This window comes from Jaculus jaculus, chromosome 13 (genome assembly GCF_020740685.1).
Source record: "Jaculus jaculus isolate mJacJac1 chromosome 13, mJacJac1.mat.Y.cur, whole genome shotgun sequence".
NCBI classification, from domain to species: domain Eukaryota; kingdom Metazoa; phylum Chordata; class Mammalia; order Rodentia; family Dipodidae; genus Jaculus; species Jaculus jaculus.
In genome coordinates, this window is record NC_059114.1 from 34,477,395 (window position 1) to 34,499,449 (window position 22,055).

General features: G+C 40.6%; 1 protein-coding gene across 5 annotated transcripts in view; it reads right to left on the reverse strand.

Annotated features, from left to right (window-relative positions):
* Nucleotides 1–22,055, reverse strand: part of Ablim3 (actin binding LIM protein family member 3) — a 128,358-nt gene that overhangs the window by 65,275 nt on the left and 41,028 nt on the right. For all 5 annotated transcript variants that reach the window (XM_045132529.1, XM_045132528.1, XM_045132526.1 and 2 more), the window contains exon 3: nt 16,890–17,027. In XM_045132529.1, the coding sequence (XP_044988464.1) occupies nt 16,890–17,027 (138 nt within the window). The remainder of the gene's footprint in view (nt 1–16,889; nt 17,028–22,055) is intronic.

Consider the following 22,055-nt stretch of genomic DNA (forward strand, 5'->3'; position numbering starts at 1 on the left):
GTGACTCATGCCATGCCACAGAGCTGGCAGTATCATGAATTGGAGAAAAAGAATACTCAGGTATTTCTTGGCTACTCGATCTATGTATGAGAGCAGTGTGGAGATGATAGGCTCCAAATCCCAAACAGGAGATAAAAAGCATGGCAATGGGGAGGGGGATCTGAGGTTTCTAATCTGTCCTTGCTACACAGCCAAAGGTTAGTCTGTTTCTAGGTGTGAATGCTGAATGTATAGTCTCTAATCTGCATTGAACTAACATGTATGCAGAGAGGAGACTCCATGCACTATGAGTGATGGTCCTGGGAGAGGTGCAGGCAGCAAATGCAGGGACCGGGAGAAAGAAAGAAATGCTGGCAGTGGGGAGGGAGGGGCCACGGGAGGCTCCTTGGTGGAAGTGGCATATGAGTGAAGCATTGACAGCCCAGAATGAACCAAAGTACAGTGGCAGGAAGTTGAAGTTCCATTTGTGTGGGGTGGAGTGTGCGGAGTGGGGGCAGTCATTCTTGAAAGGTGATCCAGTCACTAGGAGGAAGGCTTCTATTGAAGAAGTTTAGGCTTTGTGATATACTGATAGTATATAGTTTTTCCCTAGTTTCTTAAAAATTTTTTTTTTTCAAAAAGAAAGACAGATGGAAGGGGTAGAGAGAGAGAAAACAACATGTCAGAATCTCTTGCCACCATAAATGAACTTCAGGTGCATGCTCCACTTTACATAGCTGCTGGGGAATTGAATCAGGACCATCAGGCTTTGCAAGCAAGTGAACTGCTGAGCTATCTCTCAGGCCTCCCTGGTTATTTTTAAATTTGAGTACATTTTGAAAAATCTCGAACATATATATGAAAGTGAAGGGAATGAGCTCCTCATCATCTACAAGCAAAAATGATTAATTTCACAGATGGCTTTTGAAAAACTTTTTATTGGCAATTTTCATTACATGTACATAATGTATTTTGATAATGATCTCCTCTCATTACCTTTATTCCCCTTCCCTTGCCCCCTTTCACTGAATCTCTTCTTTCCGGTTAGTCCCTCTTCTATTTTGATGTCTGTTGTTTTTAATTGTCCTCCTTATCATCCATGACAAAATGTTGATGGGCCCAATATTAAGCGGGCATTGTGCAGGTAATGATAGTCATTGAGGGGTCATAAATTCAATAGCCAATTCATGTCAAGGAGACAGTATTTCAAAGCACTCCTCCCTATCTTCTGGCTCTTACATTCTTTTGTTGTTGTTGTTGTTTTATTGACAACTTCCATAATTGTGAACAATATCCCATGGTAACTTCCCCCCTCCCCCACTTTCCCCTTTGAAACTCCACTCTCTATCATATCACCTCCCCTTCTCAATCAGCCTTTTATTTTTATTCATGGTCTTTTCCTCCTAGTATGATGGTCTTGTGTAGGTAGTGTCAGGCACTGTGAGGTCATGGATATACAGGCCATTTTGTGTCTGGAAGAGCACATTGTAAGGAGTCCTACCCTTCCTTTGGCTCTTACATTCTATCTGCCATGGACCCTGAGCCTTGGATGGTGTGATAGAGATATTTCAGTGCTGAGCACTCCTCTGTAACTTCTTCTCAGCAACATGGTGCCTTCTGAGTCATCCCAAGGTCACTGCCATTTGAAAAGAGAAGCTTCTATAACCAAAAGTGAGAGTAGCACTAATATATGGGTATGAAAATTAAGAGAAGTGCTTACTGGGCAGTTTGGTGAGCACAGTATATACATTTAGCCAGACACCAGCAGATGTTACACCCCTAGGGCTCATGACTACCCCTGTTGTAGGTTTTCAGTTCAGGGATGTATTTCCACCCATGGAGTGGGCTTCCAGTCAAATTAGATGGCAGGTGGTTTTCCCCATAATAGATGTGCCACTATTGCACCCATTAGCTCATTTGGCCTGGCTGGCCAAATATAAGTCTTGCAGTGTCCACTGTTGAGTACCTTCACTGGTGATTTCTCTCTCTCTCCCATTGAACTGCATGTAGCATGACTTTTTCCAGCTTTCTGTCAGCCTGTCTACATGGAGGAGGTTTTCAGCTCAGCTCCAGCAGGATCTCTCAGTGGCCTTGAAGCCCAAGTATGTGGAGTCTTCTGAAATAGGGTCTTACCATCTATTGCTAGTGGGAAATCAAGAGCCTTGGAAATGACCTGTAATGTTTTGGGGGTATCAGGGACTTCCCTGGCCAACAAGTCACTTATCCCGTCCCTGACACTGAAAATTTTCTAGTAACAATCTATGGCTCTTGAGTGTTCCATTGTCCAAAAAAGTAGGTTTCCATATAACTTATTTATATCCTCTTAGATTTTGATTAGCCCTCCCTCCACCTTTCCTTTATTCAATCTCTTCCCCAGACCTCACTTAGGCCTTTTCACTCCTATTAATCTGTTTTTCTCCTTACAAATATGCAATACCATCCTACTAAATTCCCCCTCCCTCCCTTTCTATTCCCTTTATATCTCCTTTCTAGATTATTGGCCTCTGCTACTGAGTTGTCTTCCTTCTTACATAGAAGTCCAGTCATTTGTAGCTAGGATCCACATATGAGAGAGAACATGTGATGTTTGGCTTTAGGGGTTTGGGTTGTCTCACTAAGTATAATACTTTCCTGATCCATCCATTTTCCTGCAAATTTCATAACTTCATTTTTCTTCACTGCTGAGTAGAACTCTGTTGTGTAAATGTGCCACATCTTCATTATACACTCATCAGTTGAGGGACATCTAGGCTGGTTTCATTTCCTAGCTATTGTGAATACAGTGGCAATAAACATGGTTGAGCAAGTATCTCTAAGGTAGTGTGATGGGTCCTTAGGATATATGCCTAGGAGTGCTATAGCTGGGTCATATGGTAAATCTAATTTAAGCTGTCTCAAGAACTTCCACACTGATTCCACAATGGCTGGACCAGATTGCATTCCCACCAACACTGTAGAAGGGTTCCTCTTTTTCCACATCCTCACTAGCATTTATGGTCATTTGTTTTCATGATGGTAGCCAATCTGACAGTAGTAAGATGGAATCTCGATGTAGTTTTAATCTGTTTTCCTGATGAGTAGGGATGTAGAACATTTGTTTAGATGTTTATAAGCCATTTGTATTTCTTCCTTTGAGAACTCTCTATTTAGTTCCATAGCTCATTGTTTAATTGGATTGTTTGATTTCTTATTATTTAATTTTTTTGAGTTCTTTGTATATTTAGATATTAATCCTCTATCAGATGTATAGCTGGCAAAAATTTTCTTCCATTCTGAAGGTTGCCTCTTTGCTTTATTCACAGTGTCCTTTGCCATACAAATGCTTTGTAATTTCATGAGGTCCCAGCAGTTGATCTGTGGTTTTATTTCCTGAGCAATTTGGGTTATATTCAGAAAGTTTTTGCCAATACCAATATGTTGAAGGGTTTCCCCTACTTTTTTCTCTAGCAGTTTCAGAGTTTCAGGTCTGATATTAAGGTCTTTTATCCATTTGGACTTAATTCTTATGCATTGAAAGAGATAAGGATCTATTTTCATCCTTCTACAGATAAATATCCAGTTTTCCCAGCACCATTTGCTGAAAAGGCTGTCTTTTCTCCAATGACTATTTTTTGGCACTTTTATCAAATATCAGGTGGCTATAGCTACCTGGACTTACATCTGGGTCCTCTATTCTGTTCCACTGATCTACATGTCTGCTTTGGTGCCAGTTCCATGCTGTTTTTGTTACTATTGCTCTGTAGTATAGGTTAAAATCAGGTATGGTGATACCACCAGCCTTATTTTTGTTGCTGAGTATTATTTTAGATATTTGAGGATTTTTGTGATTCCAAATGAATTTTGGTATTGTTTTTTCTATTTCTGTGAAGAATGCCATTGGAATTTTGATGGGGATTGTATTAAATGTGCAGATTGCTTTTGGTAAGATTGCCATTTTCACAATACTGATTCTTCTGATCCAGGAACAAGGGATGCCTTTCCATTTCCTATGTCTTCTGCAATTTCTCGCATGAGTGTTTTATAGTTTTCATTCTAGAGATGCTTCACTTCCTTGGTTAGGTTTATTCCAAGGTACTTTATTATTATTTTTTTTGATGCAATTGTGAATGGGTGTTAATCTCTGATTTCATCCTCTGTGTGTTTGTTTTTAGCATATAGGAAGGCTACTCATTTCTGTGTGTTTATTTTGTATCCTGCTACATGGCTATAGGTGTTTATCAGCTCTGAGAGTTTGCTGGTAGAGTCTTTAGGGTCCTTTATATATAGAATCATGCCATCTGCAAATAATGATAACTTGATCTCTTCCTTTCCAATTTGTATCCCTTTTATGTGTGTCCCTTGCTTTATTGCTATGGCTAAGACTTCCAGTACTATATTAAATAAAAGTGGGGACAGTGGATACCCTTGTCTTGTTCCTGATTAGTGTAAAAGCTTCAAGTTTTTCTCCATTTAGTATTATGTTGGCTGTAGACTTTTCATAAATAGCCTTTATTTTGTTGAGATATGTTTCTTCTATTTCCAGTCTCTGTAGGACTTTTATTATGAAGGGATATTGTATTTGGTCAAATGCTTTTTCTGCATCTAATGAGATGATCATGTGATTTTTGTCCTTCAGTTCATTTATGTAATGTATTACATTTATTGATTTGCATATGTTGAACCATCCCTGCATCTCTGGGATAAAGCTTACCTGGTTAGGGTGAATGATCTTTCTGATATATTCTTGTATTCTGTTTGCCAATATTTTGTTGAGAATTTTTACAACTATATTCATGAGGGAGATGGGTCTGCAATTTTCTTTTTTTGTTCTATCTTTGTCTGGTTTTTGTATCAGAGTGATCCTGGCTTCATAGAAGGAGTTTGGTAGGATTCCTTCTTTTTCTATTTTATGGAAAAGTTTAAGAAGCATTGGTGTTAGTTCTTCCCTGAAGGTCTGGTAAGATTCACCAGTGAATCCAACTGGGCCTGGACCTTTTTTAGTTGGGAGATTTTTGATAACTGCTTGGATCTCCATACTTGTTTTAGGTCTATTTAAGTGGTTACTCTTATCTTGATTTAATTTAGGTAGGTCATATAAATCAAGGAAATCATCCATTTCTTTCAGATTTTCAAACTTAGTGGAGTATAGGTTCTTAGAGTAAGTCCATATGATTTTTTGAATTTCTCTGGTATATGTTGTGCCTTTTTCATCTCTAATTTTATTAATTTGTGTCTCTCTTTCTTTTGGTTAGATTTGCTAAGGGTTTATCAATCTTGCTTGCCCTTTCAAGGAGCCAACTCTTTGTTTCATTGATTCTTTGGATTGTTTTTTTGGTTTGTATTTCATTAATTTCTGCCCTACTCTTTATTATTTCTTCCTATCTACTGATTTTTCAGTTTGCCTTGTTCTTCTTTTTCCAAGGCCTTAAGGTGAAGCATTAAGTTGTTTCCTTTGACCTTTCTAATCTCTTAATATAGGCACTTAAAGCTATAAATTTCCCTCTTAGGGCTGTCTTCATTGTGTCCCAAAGATTTTGGTATATTGTATTCCCATTATCATTTGACTCTATGAATTTTTTGATTTCCTTCTTTATTTCTTCATTGACCTATTAATCATTTAGTAATATATTGTTTAGTTTCCATGATTTTGTGTATGCTCTGTAGTTTTCTTGCTATTGATTTGATCCCATTGTGAACAGACAGAGTTAAATTCTTTCTGCCCCCTCTCCCACAATGTTCCTTAAGCCTTGGAAATGTGTCTCATTTAGTGCTAAACGCTCAATAGTCACTTGCTCTCAGCACTCTGATGAGTCCTCAGTCTCCCTAAGAGTCATTGGCAACACATGGCTTTTTTATTTTTGGAGGCAGGGTCTTGGTCTAGCCCAGACTGGCCTGGAAATTTCTATGTATTCTCAGGGTGGCCTCAAACTTACAACAGTTTTCCTACTTCTGCCTCCTGAGTGCTGTGATTAAATGTATGCGACACCATACCTGAAATAAATGGCTTTTAAAAATAAAAATATCTATTTATTTGACAGAGAGAGAGAGAGAGAGTGAGATAGAGAGAATGGGTATGCCAGGTCCTACAGCTACTGCAAAACAAACTCTAGATACATGCACCACTTTGTGCATCTGGCTTTACTGGGGAATCAAACCTGAGTCCTTTGACTTTGTGGACAAGTACCTTAACTGCTCAGCCATTTCTCCAGCCCACAAATGGCTTTTGAATAGAGATGTGACTCCCAGGAGCTTGACCTGGGCTCCTTCATTCTCAAATATTTCCCAACTGATTCTGATATATGCTGCCTGATAACCACAGATATTATACAGTCCTCTCAAGGTCCTGAGACTAAGTCATGCCACACAGAAATAAACATAGGTCAGATAAAAAGAATCGGTAGATTTGTAGGTATCAGAACAGCTGAATTATGTGAGAGTAAGCCCCATTAAAGGAACTTGATGCATGGGAAATAAGTTTCCTATAGGGAGTTAATTTATGAATGAACACATACTAAGCAGTGGAAAGAGACAACATTTCTTTCATGGAAAGGAATAGTTTTCTGGGCCAACAGAACCACAGTTAAAGGGTGAGAGTATTTGCTCAGCTAAACCCAGGATGGGTCAATCAGGTATCAAAGCCAGGTAACTGGAAAGGGTCTGGAACCCTGTGGCCACTTCCTCTTGTTTTGGGCCTGGACCTATGAGGAGACTGTCTACTAGCCTGACTTTCTACACTGATTGCTTTGTAGTGGGAAACTTGCTGGTCAGTCAGTACCATCTAGTTTAACGGAGTTTCAGTTCTCTGTACATTACTCAACAGGTATCTTGGTCTTTGATATGGGTTTTGTGATGATTTGATAAGTCTAAAGCAGTGTTTGCAAGCATGTTCAATGGTGGGAAGACCAACAAAATAGTTCCAAAGCCTGTAAATCTGAGCAGCCAGCCTAGAATTGGGTAAAATCACCCAATAAATACAATTTCATCATGAACAGGAAAAGTTGTTCTGCAAAAAAAGCCAGATTAAACATAAGGTGAGATTTCCACTATATTCATTTATTTCACAAGTATTCATTTACTTTTGTAGACTGGAGACCAGCTTAATGGGCAGTAGGAGACAGGAGAGATCTGGGAATTTGATCACCTGCCTCTGGTCTCATCCCTGGATGTCAGTGAACTTGGGCCTCTCTTCCTTGGGGCCTGTGTTGGCTTCTGTGCCAGTGAGAATCCTTGGGGTTTGCCGTGTGTCTGAAGTGTGGATTCTTACTGGGTTGGGGGCAGGGCAGATGATAAAGACAGTGGGGCAGTAGGTGGGGAGGGGTTTATCCTTTAGGAATCATGAGCATCCCTTCTCGCAAACAATGCCTGGCTTTGGGAGCAAGCAGGACAGAGCACAGGCTGTTCTGGGCATGCAGGTGGTGGATCAATTGCTTCATGGAACTAGTTGGGTCATGGCCTACGACCTCATTGGAAAGAGCTCATGTTTTTTCCCTTCTTTTCTCTCCTTTGTTTTCCCTGCCAACTCCACCCCCAGAACCACCTCTCCTAGTGGAGAAAACCATCAGAAAGCTAGGAACAATCAGTTCCTTCATTTCCCCCAAGGAGCTGGAAGAGGAAGCTTCTGGTAGAAAGGATGTATAGCTTGATAAGAACCTCAGGGGATCATGGAAATACAGTGGGGAGCAGGGAATGGGAGGCAAGGAGCAAAGGGGATCATCAGAACAGAGGGTGTGAGGGAGAGCAGAGCCAGACCTTCCCACAGCAGTGTAGGACTGATGTGCGTGAGGATGCTGAGGGCAGCTACTACTCTGCAGATAGTCCACTGATTACAACAGAAAAGTGTATTATGCAGTTGGATAAAAGGACAGGACAGATGATGTGAACTTAGAACTTCTTTGAGAAAACCCAGAATGGATTCTCAACTGTAAATATGGTGCCTAGAAATAGGTCTCCCACACAGCCACAGTCAGTACGAGAAACAGACTGCTATGTGGGTTAGTGGCGCTGTCTATGTCTGTGGTGCCATTCTCCAGCATCAGTGCTCCGTGCCCTCACGAAAGCTCACTTACTTGTACAATAAGGTGGCTAGGTAGTAACTGAGGGTAGACCCAGATCTGAGACTATGGGATTCTTCCTAGAGTTTTGTTGACTTTTAACTTTTCAGATTAGGCTAGATTCATTAAATTCCAAGATTAGAGTTGGAAAGTCCCCCGAGGGTGATCTAAGTCAATATTTGAACTATAAAATCTGGGCTGGAGAGATGGTTTAGCAGTTAAAGTGCTTGCCTGCAAAGACACTGGACCCAGGTTCAATCCCCCAGTACCCACATAAAGCCAAATGCACATGCTTATGGAGTTTGTTTGCAGTGGCTACAGGCCCTGGCATGCCCATTCTCTATCTGTCTCTTTCTCTCTCTCTAATAAGTAAATAAAATATTAAGAATTTTTTCATTGTAAAATGTACCCAGAGACAATATATAAACTGCATTGTACAATTTAAAGGATAACTACATGACCATGTACCCACACTAAGTTTATGAAACAGGACATCCCCAAGCACCCTAGTGGCCCATTTTCCTTTTCCTGAGAGCTCTCTCTCCCCACATGGTCCTTGTCATGGTATTTACCATGCCTTTAATTTTCTTTATTGTTTTGCCACTAAGGCTATATCCATCAGTAGTAGATCTCTTAGCGTGGCCTGCACCTGAACCTGATACTGCTAGAACCCTCCAGCACTTGTTCTGACTCTGCCTCTCCATGCTGTGCCTGAGAAGCACGCGGGGACACGGGCAATGGATCTGTTGCACTGTGAGGGACACTTCTGCTGTAGCTGTTTTTTTAAAATATAAAATGCTAATATGAGTATTCTACTATTTGTGTGTTGGGACAGTTTTCTAGTTCCCTACCCCCATTGTCATTCCCACCAGCAAATTTGCTAGACCCAAATTTGGGGACATTTTGCTAGTCAATATAATGCATGCGAAATGATATCTTGCTGTGATTTTAAACTTCATTTCCCTGACTATTAGGGGAATTAAGAATCTTTCATATGTTTATGACTCATTTATACTTTCAGTATTGTAAAATACTTGCTGGTGTCTTTCACTTACTTTTTTTTCTTTGAAATTTAGAAATTCTGTATGTATCTTAGAAAAGGATCCTTTCTCATTTGTTATTACAAGTATCTTCTACAAGTCAAGGCTTGTCTTTGCTGCCCTTATGTCTACTGATGAACAGATATTCCCTGCTTTATGTTAAATTTATCATTGTTTTCCTTTAAGATTATGCCTTCTATATCACACAGAAGTGCTTCTCTGCCCTAGAGCCCTGAAAGGATGTCTTTTTCTACATTGTCTTCTGCACGTCTTATTGTACTGCTTTTCACGTCACTGCTACATAGCCACCTGGGATTGACATTAGTGAGTGGTATACAGTAGGGATCATATTTCCCACATGGATAATTAATCATGCTTGTGCCATTTATGGAACAGTTTAATTGTTCCCACTGAGCTACAACAAATGTATTTCCTTATATGCTTGTTTTTGGTCCTATATTCAGTTCCATTGGTCTGCTTATCTGACCTTATGCCAAGACACAGCATTTTAATAGCTTGTACAGTAATAATAAGCAGTGACAGTTGGTAAGACAGACCCCTAGCTTTGTTGTTATTCTTTAGAATGCGGACTATCACAGGACTTTTGCCAAGAATACAATTTTAACTGGCTTCTTAATTTCTATGGAAAATATCATGGAATGTATTACAATTACTTTGAATTTCTAGTCTAACAATATAGCATTGTTATATTCTTAATGTTTCTCTTATTTAGGTAAAGATATCCTTCTTTAGTATGTTTTATAAATTTAGAATTTTATATTTTTCACTATAAAAGCTTATGCAACTTTATAAGATTTATCTACCCCTTTCCCCCCCTTCAGTATTAGGGAATTGAACTGAGCATCACACAAAGTAGGTAAGAGTTCTACCACTGACATATATCTTTGGTTTTCTTTTTAATATATATTTTTTCATTTTAATTTAATTAATTTATTTGAGAGAGAGAGGGAGAGAGAGGCAGAAAGAGAGGAGAGAGGGGGGTCTTATATGAAGTATAGGATATAATCCAAAATTAGTCACAAGTATGATTTTTCTTTCTATATTTTATAATATCTTAAAGGAATTTTTAGTTTTATTTATTTATTTGCAAGCAGGAGAGAGAGAGAGAGATTGAGAGAGAAGAGAGAGAGAGAGTGAGGAGAGAGAGAGAGAGAATGGGCATACCAGGGCCTCCAGCCACTGCAAATGAACTTCAGATACATGTGCCACTGTGCATCTGGCTTTATGTGTGAACTGTGGAGTCAAACCTGGGTCGTTAGGCTTTGCAGTCACACGCCTTAACCACTGAGTCATTTCTCCAGCCCATAACTTTGATGTTTATATTTTATGTTGGTGGCCAGGGCACCCCCAGGCCACACTGAAGTGTGAGAGTGAGCACTTTTCTGGATCTTGAAGGGAATGTTTTCAACAGTTTTCTTTTAAATGTATGTGCCATATGTTTTAGAAGACATTCAACAGGAAAGCTTTTCAATTCTTTCTACTTTTTATGTTTTTATATTTTTTGAAGCAAGGCCTCACTTACAGTCCAGCCCAGGCTAACCTGGAACTTACTTTGTAGCCCAGGCAGGCCTTGATACCATGGTAATCTTCCTACCTCAACCTTGTGAATGGTAGGACTAAAACCATGTGCTGCCACATCTTGCTCTTTCTACATTTTGTTTTTAAAAATATTTCATTTGGAAAGAGAGGAAGAGGCAGAGAGGGGAGTGTGGAGAGGGAGAGAACTCTGGCCACTGCAAGTGAAATCCAGATACCATTTTGTGCATCTGGCTTTATGTGGGTGCTGGGGAATTGGAACTCTGATCCTTAGGCTTTGGCTGAGCCATCTCTCCAGCCCTTCTTCTACTTTTTAAAGACCCACAAAATGGGTACTGAAATTTAACTTTATCCAACATCTTCTTTGTATGTGTGTGTGATGCACATGTATATGTGTATGTGTGTGCTTATATATATGGGTGAGTGTGTGTGTGTGTGTATGTGTACATATGCACATGTGTGTGTATATGTGGAGGTTAGAGGAAAAGTACTTTGCCCATATATTTTTTTTTTTTTTTGAGAGAGGATTTGTCATAGGCCTGAAGCTCACCAATTGGGCTAGACTAGCTAGCTGGTGACCCTTTCCATAGTTAGGGTCAGCCTGGCAATTTTTGCAAAGAAGCCAGTTGGGCTTTTTGTTTGCATATGTATGTGTATAGTCTGCATGCATCTGTGTATGCATGTTTGTCTGTGTGTGGACACATGTGTGTATGAGTGTGTGTGAGTATGTGTGCATGTGGAGGCCAAATGACCTGTGGCTCTCTACCTGATTTTCTTGAGACAGAATTTCTCATGGAACACACACAAACAAGCCAGCAGGCCCTGGGGATTCTCTCGTCTCTGCATCTTCAGTGCTGGATTACAGGTGCACGTCCTCATACCCAGATTTCATGTGGGTGCTGGGATCAGAACACAAGTCCTTATGCCGTCTAACAAGCGCTCTACCTATTGAATTATCTCTTCTCCCTCCCTTCCCCATATCACTGGGATTTTACCAGAGAATACATCTGCTATAGACTGAATTGTGCTGCCCAGAAATTTATAACTGCCACTGTGATAATATTTTGGTTATGTGGCTTTTGTAAATAATTTGTTTTAGGCGAGGTCTTGAAAGCAAAGCCCTATAAAGGATAAAGTTGGTATGTTTATAAAAAGAAACATCAGAAAACTACCTCTCTCCTATCTAAGTACTAACCAGGCCGAACCTGCTTAGCTTCTGAGATCAGAAAAGATCAGGCACATTCAGGGTGGTATGTCTGGAGAGAAAGTTAGCTCTCTTTCCTTTCCCTTCCTTCCTTCCCTCCATCCTCTATAGCCATCTGCAAATCAGGAAGAGTTCTTACTAGAATCCAACCGTGTTGGTGTCCTAATTTTGGACTTTCCAGTTTTCAGGAATGTGAGAAAATGAATTTCTGTTGTTCCAGCCACCTAGCTGGCTGTATTGTTATGGCAGTTTGAGCCGACTAGCCCTTACTCCTGCAGATCATTTGAAGAGGGCAGCTATATTACCAATGTTAAAGTATTTTAATATTAAATATTAAAATTAATATTACACATGACTTCCTATTTGCTCAGGAATTATCTAATGTTTTATCATTGTCAACACATACATTATATACATGTGTATATACATATATAATGCTTTTTGAGGTAGAGTCTTGCTCTTGCCCAGGTTGACCTGGAATTCACTATGTAGTCTCAGGGTGTCCTTGAACTCACAGTGATCCTCCTACCTCTGAGTTCTGGTTTCTGGGATCAAAGGCATGTGCCACCATGCCTGACACAGTATAATTTTTAGAGTGTTAAATTTATTCCTAAGAATTATATTTTTGGTGCAATTATGAATGGCATTATTTTCTCAATTTTGTTTATTTATTTTTTATTTTATAGTGCTAGAGATGGGACCTGGGGCCTTTTTGCATGTCAGGCATGTGCTCTACCACTACAAGACATCCCCATCTGTCTAAAATTGATTTTCTGGCTCATCATCAATGTGGAGACACACTGACTTTGGCATATTCATCTTGTATCTGGAAACCTTAAATTTCTCGACTAGTTCTAGTAGTTTTCGGTGTATTCGTTAGGTTTTGCTATACATAAGGTCCTTCCACATGCAAATAGAGAGAGTGTTCCTTCTTCCTTTTCAGCCGGGCTACCGTGTACTTCTTTGTCGTGTTTAGCTCGGGCATGTGGGCCTGTCGCGTGGGGCTGGCTCGCAGGGTGAGGGCGGACGTGCTTGTCTCGTCCTTGCTCTCACAGGGAAGTGACCAGGCTTTCACCACAAGGAGGACACGCTCATGGGTGTACCCACACTCTAGAAAAGTAGTTTCTGTTTACTTGTAAGATTATCTTTTTGTCATTGATAATCTGAGGTTTCATTATGGTGCATGTAGATGTGTTTCTTTTATATTTTTCTGTGAGACTTTATTATGTAGTTATTGGATAATGGCAGAAAATTCCAATTTACAGAGGCTTTGAGGTTCTGCTTGTGCCCACCATTGATTCTGCTACCTCTCTCCAGTATGATTTATATGTCTTTGACTGTGAGTTACTCATTTTGTTATGGGAATTCTTGGAGGTCTAGAGTAAGGGTGAGTTTCTCCCTAGAGGATCATCATTTGTTCCCATCATTTGCAAACCACGGAAATTTCTTTTCAACACTTTGACTCTTTTAAAAAAATATGTAAAATACATAGCCTGAACAAACACCCAAGAATCATGTAAAGAATGAGTTACCACTAATTTGCAGACAAATTTTAGTTCTCTCAACTAAGTAGGCAAGCTTTCTTGCTGGCTGTCTTCTTTTCTCCTTCTCTACAGCCGGTTTGCTTCTCCTGTCACAAACCATAAGAAGACTTGCTGTATTTAGTCTCCTATCAGAGCCTCATTTTGGTCAGACTCTAGTGTTGTCTCTTTTTCACCATGATCCACTTGGACATAATGGTGAAATTCAAGGCCTCCCAGGTTTGGTACAAACTGTCAGAGTGAATCTGGCTTTGTCACACTAAGATTTCCCCTTGTTTTGTTTCTGGCCTCTGCAGAGCTCTTCCTGTTCATTTCAGTGCATGTGGAAAGGTCGAAGTAGACATGCATAGGCACTTTAGAATTTTTAAATGAGAAGCCTATTGAGGGTACCTAATATTTTTACTGATTACCGCTGGGAGCCCAGATCCCGTTACTGTTTCAAATCCTAAGCAGTTTATACAGAAAAATGGTGGCCTGTTTTTCCCCTTAAAATCTCCATCAAAAGAGACTCTAATGCCTGGCATAGTGGCGCATGCCTTTAATCCCAGTACTCGGGAGGCAGAGGCAGAGGTGGGAGGATCGCCATGAGTTTGAGGCCATCCTGAGAATACATAGTGCATTCCAGGTCAGCCTGGGCTAGAGTGAGACCCTATCTCGCAAAACCAACCAACCAACCAACCAAACAAACAAACAAAAAACTCTACAACCTTCTTGTGGTAAATTGTCCAAATGGCCAAATTATTCCATTCTTTGCATGTATACTCTTGAGATATGATCTTGTAGATCCTCCCATAAAAAGCAAAGGTCCTTTCCCATGAGGTTGACTCTGGGATGACATTGATTTGCTTGGCCCCAGCTGAAGCTTTAAAGGCCCTAATTATGGAAGTCTTGTCTTGGAGCTCTGAGAGCATAATGTGAGTGAGGGAATGAGCACAAACCAGCCTGCTGGAAGGTGAGAACCCATGCTGAAACAAAGGCCCACCATTGTGTTTGGTATAAACCAAAGATTATAGCTAACACTGACTGAAGAACATTAATTGCAAATTCACATGCTATATCCTTTCCTAAGAGCAGTTTCATTGCTTTTCCTTTGTTCTGCCTCAATTTTTAAAAAATATTTTATTCATTTTTATTTATTTATTTGAGAGTGACAGAGAGAGAGAGAGAGAGAGAGAGAGAGAGAGAGAGAGAGAGAGAGAGAGAATGGGTGCACCAGGGCCTCCAGCCACTGCAAACAAACTGCAGATGCATGTGCCCCCTTGTGCATCTGGCTAACGTGGGTCCTGAGGAATCGAGCCTCCAACTGGGGTCTTTAGGCTTTACAGGCAAGCACTTAACCGCTAAGCCATCTCTGCAGCCCTGTTCTGCCTCAATTATTTATTATTTATTATTTATTTATTTGAGAGTCACAGACACAGAGAGAAAGAGAGAGAGAGAGAGAGAGAAAGAGAGAGAGAGAAAGGGAGGGAGATTGAATGGGTGCACTAGGGCCTCCAGCTACTACAAACGAACTCCAGATATATGTGCCACCTGTGTGTCTGGCTTACATGGGTCCTGGGGAATTGAGCTTTGAACCGGGGTCCTTAGGCTTCACAGGCAAGTACTTAACTGCTAAGCCATCTCTCCAGCCCCCACCTCAATTTTTGAGGATGTAAAAATTGTTATTCACCAAGATATTCTTTTTTTTAATTATTTTTGTTCACTTATTTATTTATTTGAGAGTGACAGACACAGAGAGAAAGACAGAGACAGAGAGAGAGAGAAAGAGAGAGAGAGAGAGAGAGAGAGAGAGAGAGAGAGAGAGAGAGAGAGAAAGAGAGAGAAAAGGGCACACCAGGGCTTCCAGCCACAGCAAATGAACTCCAGATGCATGTGCCCCCTTGTGCATCTGGCTAACGTGGGTCCTGGGGAATTGAGCCTCAAACCGGGGTCCTTAGGCTTCACAAGCAAGCGCCTAAACTCTAAGCCATCTATCCAGCCCTCAAGATATTCTTGTGGTTCAACTGTACAAAGGAGTTTGCTAATACTCACCCCCAAATTTAAACACAAGTTAAAACATCTCACAGATGCTTCAGTAAGAATTGGGGAATATGAAATACATGCTTGCTCAGTGCAGAGTCCAGTAGCAACTTGAAGAAAGAAGTGCAGGATTTTTTCTCATTGCAAGGGAACCCAATCTCAGATACATTAGAGTGAGGTACTTACCGATTTGAAGAAATTTGAGATTTCCATGGACCATAACTTTTTAAGTCCAAGCTATGAAGTGGGTCCATAGAAAGTTAACTCAGTATCAGTTACACCAACAGAAATACTGTGCTTGCTCTATATGCCAGGTCTTGAGAGTTGTGATCTTTTCTGGGTATCATGCTTTAAGAATGATCATCATAAACTACTTTGGATCAAAGGGGCGGCTTTCAGGATCACAGCACAGGTGAGAATGATTTCAGATGGGGCCCAGTTAGAAGACCTGGAATGTAGGTTGACATGGAAAGACCTACCTACAGGTATCTGGAGGGAATACTCAGGGAATAGCAAGTGAAACATATACTTCAAGCTAGAGAGATGTCTTAGCGGTTAAGGTATTTGCCTGCAAGGCTAAGGACCCAGGTTCGATTCCCTACTACCCATGTAAGCCAGATATACAAGGTGGTGCATGTGTCTGGAGTTTGTTTGCAATTGCTAGAGGACCTGGCAGGCCTATTCTCTGTCGATCTCTCTCTCTGTGCCTCTCTCTTAAATAAATAAATAAATAAAATATTTAAAAAACCATGTACTTCAAACTATGAAGACAAATCTCAGATCAACAGGTAGAGGTGACAGGTTTTCATGCAGATGCACAAGCATCCCCCCACCAGAGTAGCTGCTTGGGGAGGCCACCAGCCTGGGTGGGAGCATGGGAGGCACAGCAGAGGGACCCTGGGAGGAAGTGTGGCTCTTGGGCTAGAGAACTAACTCCCGTGCTCTTACAGCTGCCTTCCTTTCCCTTCCTGCTGCTATGACCCTTTGCTGTAGGAGCTTGCGGCAAGATTGGGTATAGATGCTGTGGGTAAGCTGCAGCAATGACAGGTAATGACATGTGTTGGCAAATGACAAGTCTTACTGAAGTCAAGGTGACTCCTCTCTCTTGCTAGACTTAACCCTTTGAGGGCTGTCACACTGTCACAGAATAGGTGCTCATTTCAGACCCATGTAGCTTGGATTACCATTCACTCTTAAATTAATTTATAAACACAAGGGAGGAGTCTTTTCAGATGTGGAGGTTAAGCTTATCTACTGTCTTTTTCCTCTGGCCAGCATCTCTCCTTCCAAGCTCCCCAGGCTCCTTTTCCTAACCCACAGCCATTGCTACTCTCATTCTGATCTCCTCCTGGGTTCCAATTGTGACCTGAGGGAGAAGTCTCAGGAGACCCAGGGAAAGTTTTCAAACCTTCATGAACATTCCAACATGCTGTGTTTGTTCTTCTTGTCCTTGACCCAGGTGCTGGCAGAAAGCATGGCTGGGAATCTGAGAAAGGAGCTCAGAAATTGGGCCTCCTACCTTGACAGGTGAAGCATCTGATGTGGAAGTGGTTGTTGTGGACACGGACTACTTCCCCTTTGCAGGTATCTCCACATCGGTAGCACTGGATGACATTAGAGCTGCCCCGGGGGCTGTAAGGACTCTGTTGATAAGGGACTGTAGGAAGAAATACACCATTACTATCTCAGAGGCTCCAATTTTTAAGACATCTGCCACCAAACATTATCATAACCTCAACTAGAAGGAAAAAAAAAGTCCAAGAAAGGTAGAAATGACTAGCCAAAAGAATTCATCAGCAGGTGATTGAGTGTGGAATGCTAAGGCAGAATTGAGTTGGCACTAAGACATGGCTCCATAAAACTTCTTTAAGCAAGAAGCCTTAGGGGTGAGCTCTGCCTGTCCTTGCAGTTATGGAGGTCAAGGAAGAAACATGAGAGGAAATGGAGTACAGTCATATGCCACATAACAATGTTTGGGTCAATGTCACATGTATGACAGTGGACTCATGAACTCATGACATTAGAATGGAGCTGAAAAGTTCCTATCGCTTGGTGAAGTTTCTAGCCATGTTCTATGCACCACATGATCCTTTTGTTTGTGCTGATGCCAGTGTAAACATGCCCACTGTACTGGCAGTCAAATAAATGTATAGCATGTATGGTACATGATACTTGACAATGATAATAAATAATTGCTACTAGTTTTGTATTTAAAATGTATAGTCATTTTAAAATATATTTATTTATTTGTAAGGAGACACACACACACAGATTAAGAGAGAGAGAGAGAGAGAGAGAGAGAGAGAGAGAGAGAGAGAGAGAGAAACAGAGACAGAAATGGACAGAAAAGAGACAGAATGGGCAGCTGCTGTAAACAAACCTCAGATGCATGCACCATTCTGCATCCGGCTTTATGTGGGATGGGAATTCAACCTGGCTCCTTAGGCTTTGTATGATTGCTGAGCCATATCTCTAGTCCCCATACACACTGTTTCCTAAACTGTGGTCCACAGCCTCAAATAGGGTCATGTTGGAGGTCACAAAAATTTTTGCAACAGTAAAAGGTTTCTGAATGTATAATGATCAAAATTTAATTAATAAACAAGCAAGTTTGACTTACAAGGGGACCTAGAGATTACATCCTTTAGGAATGTTTGATCTAATGTAGTAGCTTTGTTGTTAAATTTTTTTTTTGATGTAGGGTCTCATTCTAGCCTAAGCTGACCTGGAATTCACTCTATATTCTCAGGCTGGCCTTGAACTCACAGTGATCCTCCCACCTCTGCCCCCTGAGAGCTGGGATCAAAGGCATGTGCCACCAACCTCAGTTTGTGGGAAAAGACAAATCTGTCTACATGGGCAGCATAGTGGTAGATGTCTGCAAAGGGAAGCAAAGCTGTGAGCCGGAAAGTGAAGCCAGAGCCACGGTCCTCATCAGTGCTGACAGCCTGGAAGTCTCTCAGGGCCCTCCAGAGTCACAGCACAAGTGCCCATGCACCTCTTTCTTGGGTTCAAGGACCAACATCCAAGGTCAATTTAATTTTTTCTAATTTGACTTTGATATTTTGGGAATGTGCATTTGTGAGCATGATCCTCAGTCAGAATTTAGACTTTGAACCATCCAGATAGAAAGACATAGGGTCAGATTGAGGGGCTATATTAGGAAATGTGCCTTGGGGACAGAAGTGCTAACTCTGCCACTCCATCCCCTATGATGAGGATAATGTTTGGGGAATGCTGAGTGTGGCCTGAGTTCCAGAATTGTGATATTCATAAGCAGACTATACATAGACATTTATGCAGCCTTGGTGGGAGTTCTTTTAGATTGCTGATGGAGATGTGATTATAAAAGGGCAGTGAGATTTGCTCTTCTACGGGCAACCCCATTCCTTATCCGACAGAGCTGATAGGAGCTCTAGTCAGGGAACTTACGTTGAGCTCTACCACATCTGCTCTTGCCCTGGAAGCCACCTCTGCTCCAGTAAGATTTTTATTTTGTTTTTCTATTTATTTATTTGTAAGTGGAGGGAGACGTAGAGAGAAGAGAAACAGACAGAAAGAATGGGTGCACCAGAACCATCAGACACTGCAAACGAACTCCAGATGCATGCACCACTATGTGCATCTGGCTTCATGTGGGTACTTGGGAATCAAATCTGGGTCATTAGACTTTGCTACTGAGCTATCTCTCCAGCCCCCAGTGAGGTTTTATATTCTTGGCTAATTAGTCTGAAACTTAACCTTATTCTGTGTATAAATATGTACTGGGCAAAGTGTATGAAGTATGTACCATTTTTCCCCTCCAAATATATGGATTTCATGAAGTACTTACTTAAATTTTTAATTACTTTTTGCGATGCTAGGTAGAACCTAGGACTTTGCACATGCTTGGCAAATACTCTATCACTGAGATACATCCCTCACCCAAATGCTGAAATTTGACTATTTATTTTCTACTGATCATTATATTTTTAAAACTCAGAAGGTTCAACCACATGATTCACATGATTTCTTATATTTACCTTAAGGGTAAATACCTTCTAGATTCCGAGTCAGTTTACTCAGAGATTTTCACACTACCTCATGTATTAGAACTATCTTTTCTTGAGAGTTCCTTTCAAGAGTGGCCACAAGCCTCACAGGGCATTAGCTCTATTCACTTGTGAGATAATCCATGCCACTGCCAAATTCAGTCATACAGATTATATGGCATGTTCTGAATAGCATACAGGTGTAACCTCTTCTTTTAGAAGCTTCTTTTAGAATTATTTGGCCAATAAAGAGCTAGAAGTCATTGCCACTGCTGGTCCTGAGGAAGTGCTATCTGGTACTGTGTGTTGAGATGACAGAAGCGTCTATAACTGTATTGTCTAGCATATGAGCCATCAGCCACAAATGGCTATTGAACATATCTAGTGTGTCTAATGTGACTGAGACACTGAGTTTACATTAAATTAAATTTTAATTAATACAAATTTCATATAAGTAGTAACGTGGCTAGTGGCCATCATAATGGACAGTGTAATTGATAGTTTCAAAAGTACATCAGTCAGGTTGATTTTTAGTTATACAAAAATAGTATATATAAATTAACTCAGGGATGCTACCTATGGTGGTTTGATTCAGTATCCCCCATAAACTAGGTGTTCTGAATGCTAGGTTCCCAGCTGATGGAGATTTGGGAATTAACATCTCCTGGAGGCAGTGTATTGTTGGGGGTGGGCTTATGGGTGTTAAGAGACAGTTTCCCCTTGCCAGTGTTTGGTACACTCTCCTGTTGCTGTTGTCCACCTATGTTGGCCAGGAGGTGATGTCCACCGTCTGGTCATGCCATCTTTCCCCCTGCCACCATGAAGCTTCCCCTTGAGTCTATAAGCAAAAACAAACCTTTTTTTCCCCATAAGCTGCTCTTGGCCGGGTGATTTCTGCCAACAATGCGAACCTGAGTGCAACACTACCTTTGACTTAAATTATTCATTTTTATTTCTGAAGAGTTTGAAAGTTGCATTTAACAAACAATTTGCAGTTGGGATTAATTATACATACATTCAACCATCCTGATTTGATCAGGAAACAAAAGATTCTGAGCAGTGTAATAAATACTGATTCCTTTTTAAAATCACAACATCTGGGCATACATTGACTGAATTAATCTTAATTTTCCAATGAACAAAAAACAGGAAAATTAGTTGGTTATGGTTGTCAGCATAATTTTCTCAGACAGATAATCAGCTAGCTAATGCCTTTGAGAGTAAAAATTAAGAGTGTGAAACATTAAGCTGTCTTTTATATGCATAACAAATCTTTAAAGTACTACAAGCAAATATGTCTGAATTTTATAACTAAATTTGTAAGTTAAGCTCTTACTCAATGTTACAGAGAACATGTGAAGAACATCTCTGTTGAACCAAAACAACATACTAAAAGGGGAGGTGAAACTGATTGCTTGATAAAATTTTTACTAGAATATATTATTTGTACAAAACTCTATGGCTCCATTTAGACATTTCACACATGTACAAAATGTACTTCACCCACATCCGCCCCGTGCCCCGCTCTTGCACCCTCTCCTCTGCCACTGACTCCTTCACGATGCACACACTGCCCTCTTCACCATTTTCACTTCCATGCTCTTTCCTCTCTTTCTTTCTTCCTTTCTCTCATTTCCTTCCTCTTTTGTGTCCTTTTCTTTCCTCTCATTTTCTTAAATCTAGATTCTTCATATGAGAGAAAATAAGTAGAATTTGGTTTTTGAATATGACTTATTTTGCTTACCATGTCCAGTTATATACTTTTCCCCACCAGAAACACAATTTCATTTCTTTTTATGGCTGAATAAACCTCCATTGTGTATACATCCATATACACATGTATCACATTTTCTTTATCCATTCATCTTTTTGTGGGTATCTAGGCTGATTGGGTAGCTCAGCTCTAGTGACCATTGAACAAGGATGTACAGGTATCTGTACTATATGTTGACTTAGATCCCTTCTCGTATATACCCATAAGTGGTACTGCTACATCATTCTAGTTTTAGTGTTTTTTTTTTTTTTTTTTTTTTTTTTTTGAGGCAAGCCCAAAAGACTGGCCCTTTTTATTATGTGAGAGAGTGAGATAGATGGGGGGTGGGTGGAACAGAATGGGTGCACCAGGGCCTCCAGCCACTGTAATTGAACTCCAGATATGTGCACAACCTTGTGTGCATGTGTGACCTTGTGCACTCGCCTTGCCTTTGTGCATCTGGCTTATGTAGGAAATGAGTCCTTAGGCTTCGCAGGCAAGTGTCTCAATGCCTTAACTGCTAAGCCATCTCTCCAGATCTATTTTTAGTTTTTGAGGAACCCCCATACTGATTTCCACAATGCCTGCACGTGTTTCCATTCCCACCAACAGTGTGTAGAAATCCTCTGCCCCTTCCTTTCAGCATGTGTTTGTTTTCTAGGAAACCTGTGAGCTGCCATATCAAGAAAGTGATTCAATATCCAGTCCCTGCACCTGTCTTTGTTCTCTCTCCCTTTTTTTTCCTTCCCTGTGCTTTTTTTTTTTCCTGAAAGTGCTGGTGGCAACCTGGGTTCCAATTCCCTCTCTGCTGATACCTGGTTTTCTTTTCTATATTTTTTGTCGAGGTATGGTCTTGCTCTAGCCCAAGCTGACCGGGAATTCACTATGTAGTCTCAGACTC